The sequence below is a fragment of the Physella acuta genome, unplaced genomic scaffold, assembly GCF_028476545.2.
Source record: "Physella acuta isolate Inbredline_101_S28 unplaced genomic scaffold, ASM2847654v3 ptg000213l, whole genome shotgun sequence".
NCBI classification, from domain to species: Eukaryota; Metazoa; Mollusca; class Gastropoda; family Physidae; genus Physella; species Physella acuta.
Window position 1 is genome coordinate 735,001 of NW_026731732.1, and position 15,215 is coordinate 750,215.

The 15,215-nt window shown below is 30.8% G+C and overlaps 2 protein-coding genes and 1 pseudogene across 6 annotated transcripts in view; 1 reads left to right on the plus strand and 2 right to left on the minus strand.

The window, feature by feature from the left end:
• Positions 1-5,007, minus strand: part of LOC131937542 (uncharacterized) — a 13,542-nt gene extending 8,535 nt beyond the window's left edge. Inside the window, exons 1-9 of one of the 5 annotated variants that reach the window (XM_059295062.1) lie at positions 4,940-5,007; positions 3,026-3,131; positions 2,685-2,753; positions 2,421-2,583; positions 1,188-1,254; positions 957-1,032; positions 769-870; positions 563-638; positions 116-299 (exon numbers count right to left, since the gene is read on the minus strand). In XM_059295062.1, the coding sequence (XP_059151045.1) occupies positions 116-299; positions 563-638; positions 769-870; positions 957-1,032; positions 1,188-1,254; positions 2,421-2,583; positions 2,685-2,744 (728 nt within the window). In that variant the 5' untranslated portion in view covers positions 2,745-2,753; positions 3,026-3,131; positions 4,940-5,007. Of the gene's footprint in view, positions 1-115; positions 300-562; positions 639-768; positions 871-956; positions 1,033-1,187; positions 1,255-2,420; positions 2,584-2,684; positions 2,754-3,025; positions 3,132-4,813 lie in introns of all 5 variants that reach the window. The other 4 variants (XM_059295061.1, XM_059295060.1, XM_059295059.1 and 1 more) reach the window with 4 other exon arrangements.
• A 501-nt stretch (positions 5,008-5,508) lies between these two features.
• On the plus strand, positions 5,509-11,565 carry LOC131937581 (solute carrier family 35 member E3). The gene is made up of 6 exons (XM_059295119.1): positions 5,509-5,911; positions 6,511-6,621; positions 7,023-7,181; positions 8,448-8,530; positions 8,898-9,010; positions 9,403-11,565. Exons 1-6 carry the CDS (start codon positions 5,525-5,527, stop codon positions 9,489-9,491), a joined length of 942 nt encoding a protein of 313 aa, XP_059151102.1. The 5' UTR covers positions 5,509-5,524; the 3' UTR covers positions 9,492-11,565.
• A 1,923-nt stretch (positions 11,566-13,488) lies between these two features.
• LOC131937593 (uncharacterized) lies at positions 13,489-13,629 on the minus strand (annotated as a pseudogene).
• Between the last annotated feature and the right edge of the window lie 1,586 nt (positions 13,630-15,215).

Genomic DNA, 15,215 nt, shown 5'->3' on the forward strand with positions numbered 1-15,215 from the left:
TAGTTTACTATTTATGACACTCTTTTATTATAATTATAACATTGATAAAAACTATTATAATGTGACACGTACTAGCATTCAATATCAAATGCATACAATCACAACAACAATTTACCTGCTGAATCTTACAGCTTCATGTAATGCAGTAGACCCATAATTATCATCTAAATAGTTAGGATTTACACCATAGTCAAGCAGAATTTCTACGGCATCTTTAAAACCACGTATGGAAGCTTCAACAATAGCACAATGGTTATCCATCAGATGTGGGGCGTAATCAAGCAGTGCAGTTATGGCATCTGATGCATATTTTCAAATAATTTACAATACTGTATCATTAATAACAAGTCATTGAGATATAAGTTTTAGATATATATACCTGTGATGTAGCTAAATTTCTGATCATAGTGTCAAGTACATGTAATGTTTATTGTACTGTCAAATTTTTAACTTTGCAAGATGCTGACATAGTTTTATTTGTATAAAGAAACTTTTTTCACTATCAAACAAAATCAATAAAAAGCCATGAGAAAAATCCCATGTACATTCATTGTTTACTTACCTTTCCTATTAAATGTGGCAGCAATATCCAGTGGTGTGAGATTATATTTATTTTTTGTCCACACAATGGCATTTTTCTGTTGTGATATTAAAAACTGTATGCTTAATATTTATACAACTATTAAAAACTATTTATTTCAACCAAAACCAGTAAAACTTTTATAATAAAGTATAATAGTTTGAATTTCTTAAAATATAAAAACCCACTTTGATTAAAGTTTTTATAATCTTGACCCTCATGTCCATAACTGCTTGTCCCTGACAGGAAATGTGTAACGCAGTGTTTCCATCCTCATTTTCAGCATTCACCTAAAAATAGTAAAGGGATCCATCAAGTATGACATCAAGTATTAAAAGGTTATTCTTAAAGAAAATGTTCATAGATTTAAAAATACCTCGGCACCATTGAGCAATAAGAGTTCTACTAGGTCATAGCGTCCATGAAATACAGCAAGGTGTAATCCAGTGTTACTGTAAGAGCATTAAATTGTTATTTATGGCTATTTAAAAGTTATTATATAAGTATAAAATAAAATATATGTAAAGTAGCAGATTTAATAGATAAACATCTATTTTTTGTTATTAGTTAAGCCTCTAACATTGAATAAAAATGAAAAGGTGTTTACCCCTTTACATCCCGAGCTTTTACATCAGCGCAGTGCAAAATAAGTTTCTCAGCTATTTCTTTTGAACCTTCAAGGTTGAATTTAAGGTGGGTATTATGGCAATAGATGATTGAAAAAATAATATTAAACTCTACTTGAAGAGAGAAATACAGTGTTCCCACGCTTTTTGTAGTTCTTTTAAAGCAGACTAACTGTTTTCCACAGTTTAAAAAATTGTTTAGATTTGATGGATTTTAAATATTTTTAAATCAAGAAGTTCATACACATTTAAATTAAAACTATTAAATCTAACATGTGAGATTGTAACCATCACATGATTGGTTGATGGATGTAAAGCAACCAATCAGAATGCCGAGTGGCTCAGTAACCATCACATCTTGTAATTAAGGGAATAGGAAAGGTTGTGAGGTTTTATTCAGTCATAAAATAAATATACCATCCCTACTTTGTAGAAATAAGTCTACTTTGTAGAAATTAATTTATTGCAGATGGGCTTGGATTGTAACTAAAAGTGGTATGTGAGGCCACACAGTACAGTGAAACATAATAGTAACTAAGAAAACACTAAATCATCATTAAAAACTAATGCAGTAATGAGAAATATTTGGAATTAGAAGCTATAACAAAGTTTTTAATAAATGTTTATTCAACAGAAGTAATAGAATGTAGTACAGCTACAAGAAATGGTGTAGTGTTTGAAGAGAATTAAGAATTGGCAAGGTCCGGTGGTAAAGTGCAGGACTTTTTAAAGCAAGGGACAGCAACCCATCTGACATCAAACAGCTGCACACACAACACACAGCTGCTGTCTTACAGATGTTCTTGTGTGAACAAAAGATGATCTAAGCACATCCAGAAAGACACGTCCAGGTGGCATTACAATGTGGCATGCAATATATAGTTATATTGGAGGAAGAACAATGACATTAGATTTGTTACAATTAAGAAAAAAAGAGTTGAAGTACCATCTAGTACAGCTAAAATAAATGAAGAAAAAGTACCATGTAGTACATCTAAAAGAAAGGAAGAGAGAGAGGTAGTACCATGTAGTACATCTAAAAGAAAGAAAAAAGTATTACCATTAGTACAACTAAAAGAAAAAAGAAGTATTACCATTCAGTACAGCTAAAAAAATGAAAGAAAGAAGTAGTACCATGTAGTACAGTTAAAAAAACAAAAGAAAGAAATAGTAACATGCAGTACAGCTAAAAAAACAAAAGAAAGAAATAGTACCATGTAGTACAGCTAAAAGAAGTGGTGTATAAAGTGTTTCAGGCTCCCGTGTGTTGACGTCTATGTGCCTCAACTCGACACGAATTAACTTCTCATCACATTTTCCTGTCTGCCAATAGAGACTTTCATCTTTTTTTTTCTTCACTGTCGTTGAAAGAAGTTTCTTTGGAAAAAAATTTAAATCATGAAGATTATCAAACTGCTGATTAACTAAAATGTATATGTCTACACAAATGTGCCACTTATACACACAAACGTAATTACCTGCACTTTCATATTATCTTTCTCTTTGATAGCTTTAAGCAGCTCACCTTCTTTACCCATTTCTGATTACTGTCAAATGAAATGTTAGCTTTTTAAAAACTTTTGTTTTCATACAATGAACCAGTTAACAAATCTATATGGATTTTTTATTTTAGGTACCTACTATGAACTCTTCTATTTAAAATGGTTTATTTGCACTCACGTGCAAACTGAGACATGTACTTTTTTTTTACATTTGTATCTTGATTTACTTCTGCAATTTCTATGTTTCTTTTAAAATAAATATTAAGTTAACAAAATGCACACACATCTAACTCATATCTAATACATCAGAAACTCACAATGTTAGTTTCTCATTCAAACTTGCTTGAACACACATAAACTGGTTCCCCAATTCCATCAATATTGTTCATGGACAGTTTGTTTGTTTCACATCATGATGAGCATCTGCATGGATAGAATGTAAAAATTGCTATTATGATCCACCAAAGTTGAATAAATGAATCTGATAGAAATGATACCTTTCCTTCTACCCTATCCTATAATAATAATAATGTCTATAGATTTTCTAATCTAATGTCTATGTATTTGCTCCATATTTTATTTATGAGTGATGTAATTCACTGTGCGTGTAATCAAGTTTCAATATTCTGTATGGGAGGAAATAGTATTATGTGATGACTGCTCAGTATGTAACTCTATTTGGTCAACATCTAAAGTTGACAAAGCTGTGTTGAGGATAGTCAATACAGGAGAATAGGTTCTTTAAATTTACTAGATATATTTTGTATATCACTCCCATTTTTGTATTATTAATAAACAAATTAGCTTTTTACCAGGTTGTAATCAATGTCTATAAATGGTATTGATCTACTGTCAAGGTTCAAATGTAAAATAGGTCCAATAATAGACTGGGAAACTAAGTTCAACTTTGCGGTCCGATATCTCCAGCAGTATTTAACTTATTGTGACCACAAACCTTGAGCATAGTACATCTACATTTAATCTATTCGTTTGCCAAATTTGATTGTTGTAGTACATAAACTCAATACGTCTATAAAAAAAATTGTAGCATGTCATATTTAAAACACAGCAATTCGAAGCACAGCAGAGCAGTTCAGTCGGACAGTGGTCAGCCATCATGTTTTGATTTTTTGTCCACTTCAAAGTCTATAGACATCCTTATTATAGGACCGAATAGGACATATCATACAGATAAATAAACGTCAGGATTTCAGGAATACAGTTCAAGGTTTGAATTAAAAATCTGTTCATTAATAGCCCAAATAACTTAGTTCAACTTTGCTGTCCAATATCTCCAAAAGTATTTAACATAATTTAATTTTCCCAAGAACCTTGAGCGTTATACCTAAACATTTAATCTATTCTTCTACCAAGTTTCACTGTTGTAGTACGAAAACTCAAAGAGTCTGTAGTTGTAGACTCAAAGTAACACCCCCTTTTAAAAGGGGAAAAAGCCTCCCCCCTAAAATGCAATTGTTTAAAACAGGTACATTAATTAAACTTTGAAACATATTTTTAACTTTCAAAACATAAATCCTCCTAAAAATGTGAAAAAAATTACAAAAACTTAATGAGTCACCCTTTTTGAAGTTTTTCACTTTTCATTATTAATTAAATTAATTAATTTAGGCTATTTAGCCTATTATTTATTACGAGCCGGCCCGCGGCATAACATACGCCGCTATTTAGTTAATTTTTCTACTTTTCAGTAATTCATAATTTGTGAATTTGACAGTACCAACGCTGACACTGAAAATATTTCTTTAAAACACTATAAGTAGCTCGTTAAGGACCATACCCCCCCCCCTCCCCCACCCCCCAACGTTTAAAATCGTTTCAAACTAAATTATCTGCCCCTAATAGTAGGCTAATAGCCGTCACTAAACCCGACTCCACGAAGGTAAACATAGCGTGAACCACAGCTCACTAAGACCATGTAGGGGTGGGGATGGTAGGGAGCGCGTTTACAGCTTGTTTTCTAGCGTCTCCCAGAAGAGAATTATATAGATCTATAATTAATCTATATAGATTAGTTTGTTATTAGTCTCAGCCGATTTTACTACTAACTATCATTTTTTAAAATTTTATTTTAGTATTTTACTGACCTAAAACGATAGATTACCCTAATTTGGTATCCATGATCTTAGAATTTAGTTCAAAAAGCTATGGGGCCGTTTTAAAAATCAGTTTGACATAGGCCTACCTACTAAAAGACTTAAGTAAGAGTCTACCTCTACTATAGGAATATTAATACAATATTACTTGGTTTCAGTTCCTGCTTGCATTGTTTATGTTGCTCTACTTATCAAGTATTGAAAAACTGTCCGAGATATACTTCAAAGGACGAAGATCTTACTGGATAAATCTTATTCTTGTGAAAAAATAAACACATTCGCCGTCTAAGTCGATTATCATGTTGTTTTTAAATGTGAGCAATTATCAAAACTTACAGAGTAGACATTATGCAACTTGAAAGCTATAATGATGAGGTAAAAGATGTAGATTCTACTACAAGTCCAGTCTAATAATTAATCTTCATAGTACCAGTCTCTAGTTAGTACTCAATAATACTAAGCAACAGCTGGTGATAGACTACCATTAGATTTAGACTATTTGTATTTAAAAAATGAAAAATAATTCATTTTAAGCGAATAATTTTCAAATAAAAAAAAAACATACAGATAGATCTAGAAATAATAATTTACATTTTTTAATAATAGGCCTAACATTGGCGTTTTTAAAACTAACATGATAAAGTTATCTGGCAAATGTTATACAATTTTTATCTGTCCAACTAGATTGGTTGCAGGAAAAAAATGGTTTCGCCGTCAGAGAAGCTTGTTGTCACCGGGGCGTTAGTTAATATATTGAGTTCGATTGTTATAGTTTTATTAAATAAGTGGATATACACAAAATATAACTTTCCAAATATTACTTTGACCTGTATTCACTTTACTATAACATCACTTGGTCTTTTGATATGTCGACATGCCAATGTTTTTCAACCGAAAAGTCTCCCATTTTTTTCTATGTTGCCCCTTGCCTTTTCATTCTGTGGATTCGTAGTGTTTACAAATCTATCGCTGGAATCAAATACGGTTGGAACCTATCAGATCATTAAAACCATGACTACTCCTTGTATTATTGCAATCCAAACATATTTTTATGGAAAGCGATTTTCATTTAATGTCAAGTTAACATTGGTGAGTAAACTAAAAATAAGTTACTAATAAATACTAAATTAAATAGGCCTAGGCCTACTACTAACATTTAATATTATAATTATTATTGGCCAATATTCAATATAGGCCTAAATAATATTAAATAACTAATAACTAGGCCTAAACTTAAAACTCACTTATTAATTAATAATTAGTAACGAGATAAATATGGCCCAATTGAGGGAGATATGCAACGGACGCTAGGTTGCTACTTGATAGTGTTGTCTTTTTCTCTAAATAAAAAAAACACCAAAATAACCACTTACAATTTACCGTAAACGAAAAATGTCAGTGAAAACAGATTTTTTATCCAGAATCGGCCTTTAAATCAAATTTAAACTTGTTCTACATGTAGTTACTGCACATTGATTCTAAAAATACAGTTGTAGTCATTCCACTAAGCCTTGCACCTAATCTCAGTCATGACAAATGTCACATTTAGATTTCTTTTTCTTGATCAATAGACTTCATATATATAGTGCAAATATGTTAGAGATTAGTGTGAAATAAAGATAGTTGTTAAAGCTCACTGTACCAACATGTTAATTTAATTTTAACCAAGGATTTATATTTTATTTCAGATTCCCATCACAATTGGTGTATTTCTCAATTCTGTTTATGATGTCAAGTTTAATTTAATAGGAATAATATTTGCAACTGTGGGTGTTCTTATCACATCTGTTTATCAAGTGGTATGTCTTAGTTTAAAATTTCATCAAAATTTACAAACTTACTAATGTTTCTATAAAATGGACTTGTTCATTCTGAATCCTTGTGATTTAGATGAGAAGCGGGGAATAGTAGTAGGGAGAAAAGCATAAAATCGTGTTTAAAAATGTAATCAAAGATATATTATTTATGAGTTTATTTTTAAATGTTTGATTTACACAATATTTAAAACTTATTAAAATTACATTTTTTTTAACCCTTAAAGTGCACGCCATGTGGCCTTATACATTATAAATTATACAACAGCAAAGCCATGATTGTGGCTTAGCGTGCTTTAGGGGTTAAAGTACAAAAAAAATGTATTTATTCAGTTTAATTTGTGATGAAATAATAGAAATTAACCACTTGTAATTGTTTTCCTCAGTGGGTTGGCGAAAAGCAACATGAACTTCAAGTAAACTCCATGCAACTTTTATATTACCAGGCACCTTTATCTGCATTACTCTTAATTTTTGTGATTCCATTTTTTGAACCCCTAGATGCCTTTCATGGAGTATTCTTTAACTGGCCTTTTGAAGCCCTGGTATGTCTTACTTGTAAAGTATTTTATGCTAGCTAGTTATTAAATATATAATATATTCTATTGAAGTTATATAATCTTGTTATAATAATTGATGGTCGTTAAGTTTATTATTTGAAATTTACAAAACAGAAATCCACTGAGTAAGCACATATACATTTAATTACACTTATCAGCTACTGGAAAATCATCTCAGTGAGCATATTAACCCACGAACTGTCATTACAGCCGATGATCGGCCGTAATTCCCCTTTCTGTGGTGTTACGGCCGACTAAATCGGCCGTTATTAAAATCGCGGTTAAAAATGCGAATGAATAAATATACGTTGGTTAAGGGGAAGTTACTATTAAAAAATGAATTTCCTTCCTGTTTCCGTTATTGGAATGCTTTCTGTTTGTACATGAGCTTTGATTTTCGTTTTAAAACGGGAGTGAATATTTTCTCAGTATTTTTACTATGAAAATGTCGGTCTAAAGCCGGAGATCGTCAATCTAGATTAGAAAATAGCCTTAGATCTTCTTTATATGATTAAATACAGTGAGAAAATAAAGAGATGACTAGACATTCATGTTTGTGGTCTTCATTTCAGTAATAAGATATTTTAATAAAAAACTAGATTTATAATAATGAAAATGCATGCCTTTTTACTGTAATTCTTTGAATGATCGCAAAGTAAAAGTCATGAATGAAATAATTCATACAAAATCGCTTTTCAACATTAGTTTATAAAACTATGTATTATCTAAAACTAATGACTTCTAGTATCTAAAAATGTAGTTTCTATGAGACTTGGAATTTTTTTGGGGGGTTTTAGGGAGGGTTGAATACAGAAGTTGAGTAGTCAAATTTTACTCTTCTTGTAAATGTCAAGGTCACTATCAACATACACAAAATAAAAACAAACTATTTGTGTATCAAAAGATTCCTTGTCCAATATACTTTCAGAAAATGTATACATGTAGGGGTCTCTGATTTCATTCAATACTAAATTTTGACAATTTTATCAAGCATACGAAAAACTCTAAAAATGCCCGAACGCCACAGACTAGTTGCACTTGACAGTTCATGGGTTAATGCATATGAGAGGTGCATATTTTCTTTTTTTATTTTGAAACTAAATATCATAATTTTACGATTTAAATTAGTAAAGCCCCCCCCCCCCCCTTTCTTTTTAAAGAGGCATTTAATTTAGCTTCATGTTTTCCTAGTGTTAAAATGACACTGGATTTATTGTTCATAATTTTTTGTTGCTTTCTTTTATCATTTAGGTTGCCATATTTATATCTGCGTGTGTTGCATTTAGTGTTAATCTATCAATATTCTGGATTATTGGCAACACTTCACCAGTGACGTATCCTTTAAAGATTTGAATCTAGAGAAATGTCTACTTAATTTAATGATAGTCTTTTTGTCAGTCTTAAGATTCACCTTTTACCTGGCAGCTCTTAGAGGTGTATTCACAACAAACTTTACCACTTATTTCCAACCATGTGGTTTGATTATTTAAAAAATAAAATGGGTTGTGTGCCCCCCCCCCCCCCCAAAAAAACATTTATAAGATAATTAAAGAACTTGAAGTTTTAAAAAAATGGACCAAAATGGAATTTTACTGTAATTTTGTGAATGGCTTATTATTTAATTCTTCTAACACCAATCTCAGTAAATAATCTGTATCAGTGCAATCATTATTGCATTATTATTTCCTTTATTGTTACTAGATATAATATGATCGGTCATCTAAAATTTTGTATGACATTACTAGGAGGCTATCTTTTATTCCATGACTCCATTCAAATTTTACAGATGATTGGCATTTTTACCACTGTTGGAGGTGAGTTGTTTTGATGTTCACTTTAAATCATTTAAACATTAATAGAGTTAAATGTTTTTTCCCCAGAAAATAATGTACTTAGGTTCAACAGCTTCTGTTTCAAACTCAATGTCATTTTATTATAAAGATCTGAATCTTTCAATTAAGATACCATTGTCATTCTAGAACTCACTTTTACTTCATCAACTCACCTCTTAAAGTATTCAGTTTATTTCATTAACAAAATGACACTTGTGTTGGTAAAAGCTCCTTTGGGAGTCATTAAAAATTAAGGCCAAAAAATAATGTTTAAATTGGAGAAAGAATTTGCTAATTCATCAACCATCATCTTTTAAGACATTTGGACATAATTCAGCAACTTACCGTGAACATTTTGCTAATTTATTTTACAGGTGTTATAGCTTACACTCAAGTCAAACGTGAAGAGATGAAGATTAGCTCCAGTTTACCAACAGTTGGTGAGAGTCATGTCAAGAGTTAGAAGAGAGATCACTTCAACAGTTCACCTTGTGATACGAATGTTTTATATTTCAACTGAAAATTATTTTATTTTCACATTGCTTGACTTACATGTTTTATTTTATTATATTTAAACTAAAAAATCATTTATTTAATGAGAGGGTGTTAAATTCAATATTTCTGGTTTTATTTTAAAGAAATTTGTAATTAATGTAATAAAAATTGTCTGAAATTTTATTGTATCTAAGATAGGCAACATTTGAAATAAATAATTGTTATTGAAACCATATTCAGAAAGTTAAATAATGTATGTTTTGTGTACTTTTATACTGCTCTATCTATTGAAAAGTGCTACTAAAAGAGCTCCCTGCTATCTTTGAGCTGTACTGTTGGCTACCATTGTTTTAAATGAATAGTTTATGGAAAACTTTTTTTTTTGTCCTCTGTTTATTGTCTGTGATTGGACTTCATTACTGAAATTTTTTAATTAAAGATAAATGATTTGCCTTCTTCAAAAAAATATTGTTATTTTATAATTTGTAATTTTTATTATTAATGAAGCTTTTTATGTATAATTTTGCATTATGTTATAATATTAATATAAAAAGAATTTATTTGAATGTTCAATGGCCTTTTCTACATGGGTACTTCTGATATTGTTTTCTTCATAATTAGTAATAATAATAGTAAGAATTTACCAATAAATAACTACACAGTGGCAAACATTTTTGGTTAATTCTTGTTTAAGTGTAATAAAATATGCACTAAACATGAACCAATAAAAACAAGTCACTTAACTTTTAATGAGACATTATGTCCATCAATAACTACTATTTAAACCAAGATACATTTAGTAGAGCACAATACTAAACTTAAACTAAACATAATTAATAACATAATAATAACTTTTTTTTTTTTTTACTTATAATTTTGTTATGATGTGCATGGCAACTTAAAGCATGTTAACACAGGATAAGGTTTATTAAAGCCCAAGTTGGTATTCTGAAAAAAATGAGGAGCAATATTTTATTATTGCTACACTACATAGTACATTTGTTACTGTGAATACTGTTTACCTGAAGTACTAAATATTGTTGTTTTATTAGCCTGTTAGCTCATGTAAGTGGTATTATACAGTGAAAAATATCTGTTAGATCAAAAAGCAGTTGGAGACTGCACATGTATTCAATAAGATGGTCAGGAACAATATGATTGCTCTCGCATAAGTGGCAATGGAATCTATTAAAAATTTAAGTACTAAAGAAGAAATTTAAGTCTGCCTAACAATATATACATTATTGCTTTAATGTAAAGATTATATAAAGAAAAAAATCAACAATTTAAAAGCTACAACTGCAATGAATGGCCTAGAAGTGGTTGATTTTGTAAAATCATCTGTCCCTTTTTGTGTCCACATGGGGCCACCACAAATTTTATAAAATACTAGTTTAAAAACTGATTTGAGTTAGGCTTGCTTATCTATAAATAGTAAAGTGCCCTTTGAGTCCAAATGGTCCATGAGGCATATATAATAAACTCATCTATTTCTCATCGGTCAGCACTATGGCCTGCTGCCTTTACCTGATCAAGCCATTTACCTGTCAGAGCTGGATGGATTCAGGTCAAACATGTTTTAACATAAGTAGAGCCTACAAAGTGCAAAGAGTATTACTTTTCAAACTCATTTTTAAAGTGTAGTTTTAAAATCAAATCTTTCAGTTGCTGTATTTTTATATAAATGACAGTTTAAATGTGCTGAAAGATAAAATTAATTTTATTTGGTTTTTATACTTTATGTATAGAATTGTGTATTATTTTTCTGTTGTGCATACATTTATGGAAAATGGTATTTTTATGTTTTTTATTTCATACACTAATAATACTAATATATAAAACCATATGTTTCAAATGATAAAACATTACCATCAAGGCAGCTTATGAGATCCTTAAACTTACAGGGGGAATAAAGTAAAAGAATTATTTTCTGAAATATTCTTGCACAGATCACTAGACAAAAAAGAAAAAAGGTATGTGTGGTTTTTATTCCAGCATTAGTGTTACCTAATGAGGAAAAACTGTTTGGAATAACCTTTATGTTATGAAAACAAAAATATATTCAATATTCTTAATTGTAAAAATTATTGAAGTGTTGAAATAAAACTTGGGTGTTCAAAATTCAAATGAATTTTTGTCTTTTTTCCTTTAATATCTATTTATTAATGAGTTCACATTATAGCAATTATTGTAACAGGGATTTAATAACTTGGTTTGCTTAGTAATTCCATTTATGAATTAATATTTCCAGCGTTTTTAAATCTAATTATATGGTGTAATGAGATTTAGTTATTTTATTAATGTAGATAGGGGTCATCCATTTATGACGTCCACATTTATTTTTATTTTAGACACAAAAGTCAGTTTTTTCAAGACACCCCCCCCCCCCCCACCCGCGTGTGGACGTCATAAATGGATGATCCCATAGCACATTTTTATATCATTTACATTTAAATAAACTTTCTTCATGTTTTAACTTTTTTATTAGCGTACTTGTATATCATAGGAAAATATCTGGATTTGGAACAATCTATAAAAAGTTGTAACAGTTGCTTTTTATTCAAAATTAAAAAGATAGATACAATTGTATACAGCAGGGGTCTGCAACCTTTTGAGACGGAAGAGCCAAAAGTTACAATTTACAAAATTTCCCAGTTTTTAAAGAGCCACTAACTTTTTATATCAATATTTTGGTATTTGATAAGGATTAGGTAACTAAATTTGATTTATGATTTGAAATAAATAGCGTTAAATATGAACTAATATTGATTCATATAAAAACAAATGTTTTGCACAAAAAGTGGTTTAGCTATGATAAAATTGGTAATCAAATACTATAACCATATGACTATACTAATCCACTTTAGAAGCCAATAACTTTTTTCTTTCTTCACGGACGTCAAAGACTCAGGAGGTGTCTCCCATTAGCCACGCAGGCCTCAACACAGCAAACTCTGACTAACTGGCTTGGATATCGGTTTAATTACTGTATCAGCCGCTTCTGTCTTTCAGTTCTCACAGGGCTTATCTTCCAACCTACTGGTACCCCACAATCCCGTACCTGGCTCAGCCATAGGAAGCTAATAACTAAAATACTACATCACTGACAGGTAGAAGAATGCATCCTGAATAAAATAACACTTCAGCAGTAGAGCATTGAATTTTTTTTTTTTGAATTTTCCCTCCACACAGTTTACTCCACTCGAGCAAGGAGCTCACTGTGCGGATAGGTCGCATTTTTATTACATGAAAATTACATGAAATAGCATACAATGTACAATCAGTTTCACGTCTTGATTCTTGTTTCTTCTTGTCTTTACTTTCTTGCCTTTAGACTTCAGTTTCCTTTCTTGAATCTGCTTTTCCGTCTTGATTCTTGTTACTTCCTGTTTCAATTTGTCTTTACTTTCCTTCTTTTTGTCTTTTCTTGCCTTTCAGTATCTTCAATGATTTTGCTTCTTTATTTTCTCTTGTAATTTTGCTTCTTCATTTTCTTTTTTTAATTTTGCTTCTTTATTTTCTCTTTTGATTTATCATTTCTTTATTGATTCCTATAGAGCAGGGGTCGGCAACCTTTTGAAGCTGAAGAGCCAAAAGTCACAATTTTCAAAATTTCCCTGGTTTTAAAGAGCCACTGACATTTTTTTATTTCAAATATTTTTTTTTTATTAAGATTATTAGTATTTGTTCAAGGAGCTGGAGAGCCGCATCTTGATATCGAAAGAGCCGCATGCGGCTCGCGAGCCGCAGGTTGCCGACCCCTGCTATAGTGCTTTGAGTATAGGTTCAATGGTGTCGTGACGGAACATCCTACCTAAGATTGCTCCTAGGTAGGCGTCGTCTAGCTGAAAAGAATTGATTATTAGCCACTCGTACATTGAAGCCACCATAGTACAAGTACTAGGTGGCTCTTCTCGAGAGCTATGTGCAATCGAGGGATGTGTGGGCGCAACACCACACGATCTTTTGCATTCGATGCCTCGATGACCAACTTCTCAGCCCCGGCAGCCAGCCCTAAAAAGGGCTAGCCGACCAAATGACTAAGATTTATGTAGATCCATAACAGATACTACACTATGATCTTAGCCAAAAGGCCGAGAAGCGATAGAGCATTGAATTATTGCCCCGTGACTGGCTAAAGCACAACTGTGGGGCTGTGCCTGGTACCCAAGCGGCTCTCAACTGTCCATTTTTTTCTACTTCACCTATTCTCACTGTTCTCTGATCAGTGTTTTAATCCTGTTTAAAGTTGTTTTTCTTTACATTACAGTATAATTTATTTTTTTTAGTTTTGAAAATGAAATTATGTAATTATTAATATTTGTGCATGTAACTCTAGAGCTGCCCCTTGACATCAAAAGATCTAACCCCTGGTGTACAGCATTGTATTAAAGTTATTTCCCCTTCTTAATTTTATTTTAAAATCACAAAATTTGTTTACTTGTTCAGAGAAAAGAACATTGAAGCACATTAGAATTTAAAAAAAAAAAAGAATAACAGGAGAGTAAAATAGAACAGATTAGAATAGTGTAGAATAACATTCACTTAGCATATAACTGAATATTATTCTATTCTGTTTTAATAGCAAAAAAATAAAACATTTTCATTTGATGTGCTCTCTATGCCTAACATTTCCTTTTTACTTTTTTATACTGAGTATAGAGAAAGTATTGTAATTGTGCAAAAAAAGTAAATGAAATTTTGACAGTTTTGCCATTTTACACCTCCCTGCTTTATCATATACGGAATATTATATTTAAAAAAAAAACTAGTTTTGCAATCTTAGCTGTCTGTTGGTCTGTGTGAATGTAAACACAATAACTTGAGTACCGTTTCAGCTAAGTTGAAGAAACTGCATTTGTATATGTTATATCAAATTTGTACTGTAGTTTGTAATACTTTGTGCTCTTCTTGATTTTTCAAAAAAAAAAAAAACACCATAAAAATTTATTTATCATCAGCCATGGGCGGAAAATTGAAAGTAACATTTTGAACACTTCTACTGAACTGATTTATTTCAGATTTTTCAAGTAGTGCAAGACTTGAAATTAATGAATTGTGACATAAAATGTTACTTAATAAGATGTTTGATTAACTTTTTAAAAATTAATCAAGGTTTCTTTCATAAAGTACAAAATTTCCACTTTATTGTTTGCATTAATTTAGTTTGTAATTATTCACTCTATTAAAAATAAATATATTATTAACAAATTATAAAAGCATATCTACAGCCAGATTGATCTTGAAGTGCCACCTCCTTAATGTTATAAAATATTATCCCAGAAAGTTTAGGCGAGATCATTCCCACCTTATTTTAATTACATTTTTTTTCACATGTTTAGTCTTTAACTTTATGGGGTAGGATAGTAGAGTGCACAATTGGTAAACTAAAACTCTTGATGGGTGGGTACCTGACACGGTTAGTGTAAGTAAAGGCGGCTGGGGCATAGCGCTAACATATGCCAAGTTCACAAAATAGGTGAACTCTACAACTCACTTGACAGTACATCTTGAGGATTTAGATTATTTTCAGATGTGTAACAACTGTTGATTAATTTGACAAATCCCTGCTAATCTTATAGAGAATTGCTTACACATTTAAAGACACAGATTTGATAAAAATTATAATGAAATCATACATCTATTAATCTTTTATTATAATAACATATTTATACTAACAAATGCATTTGAA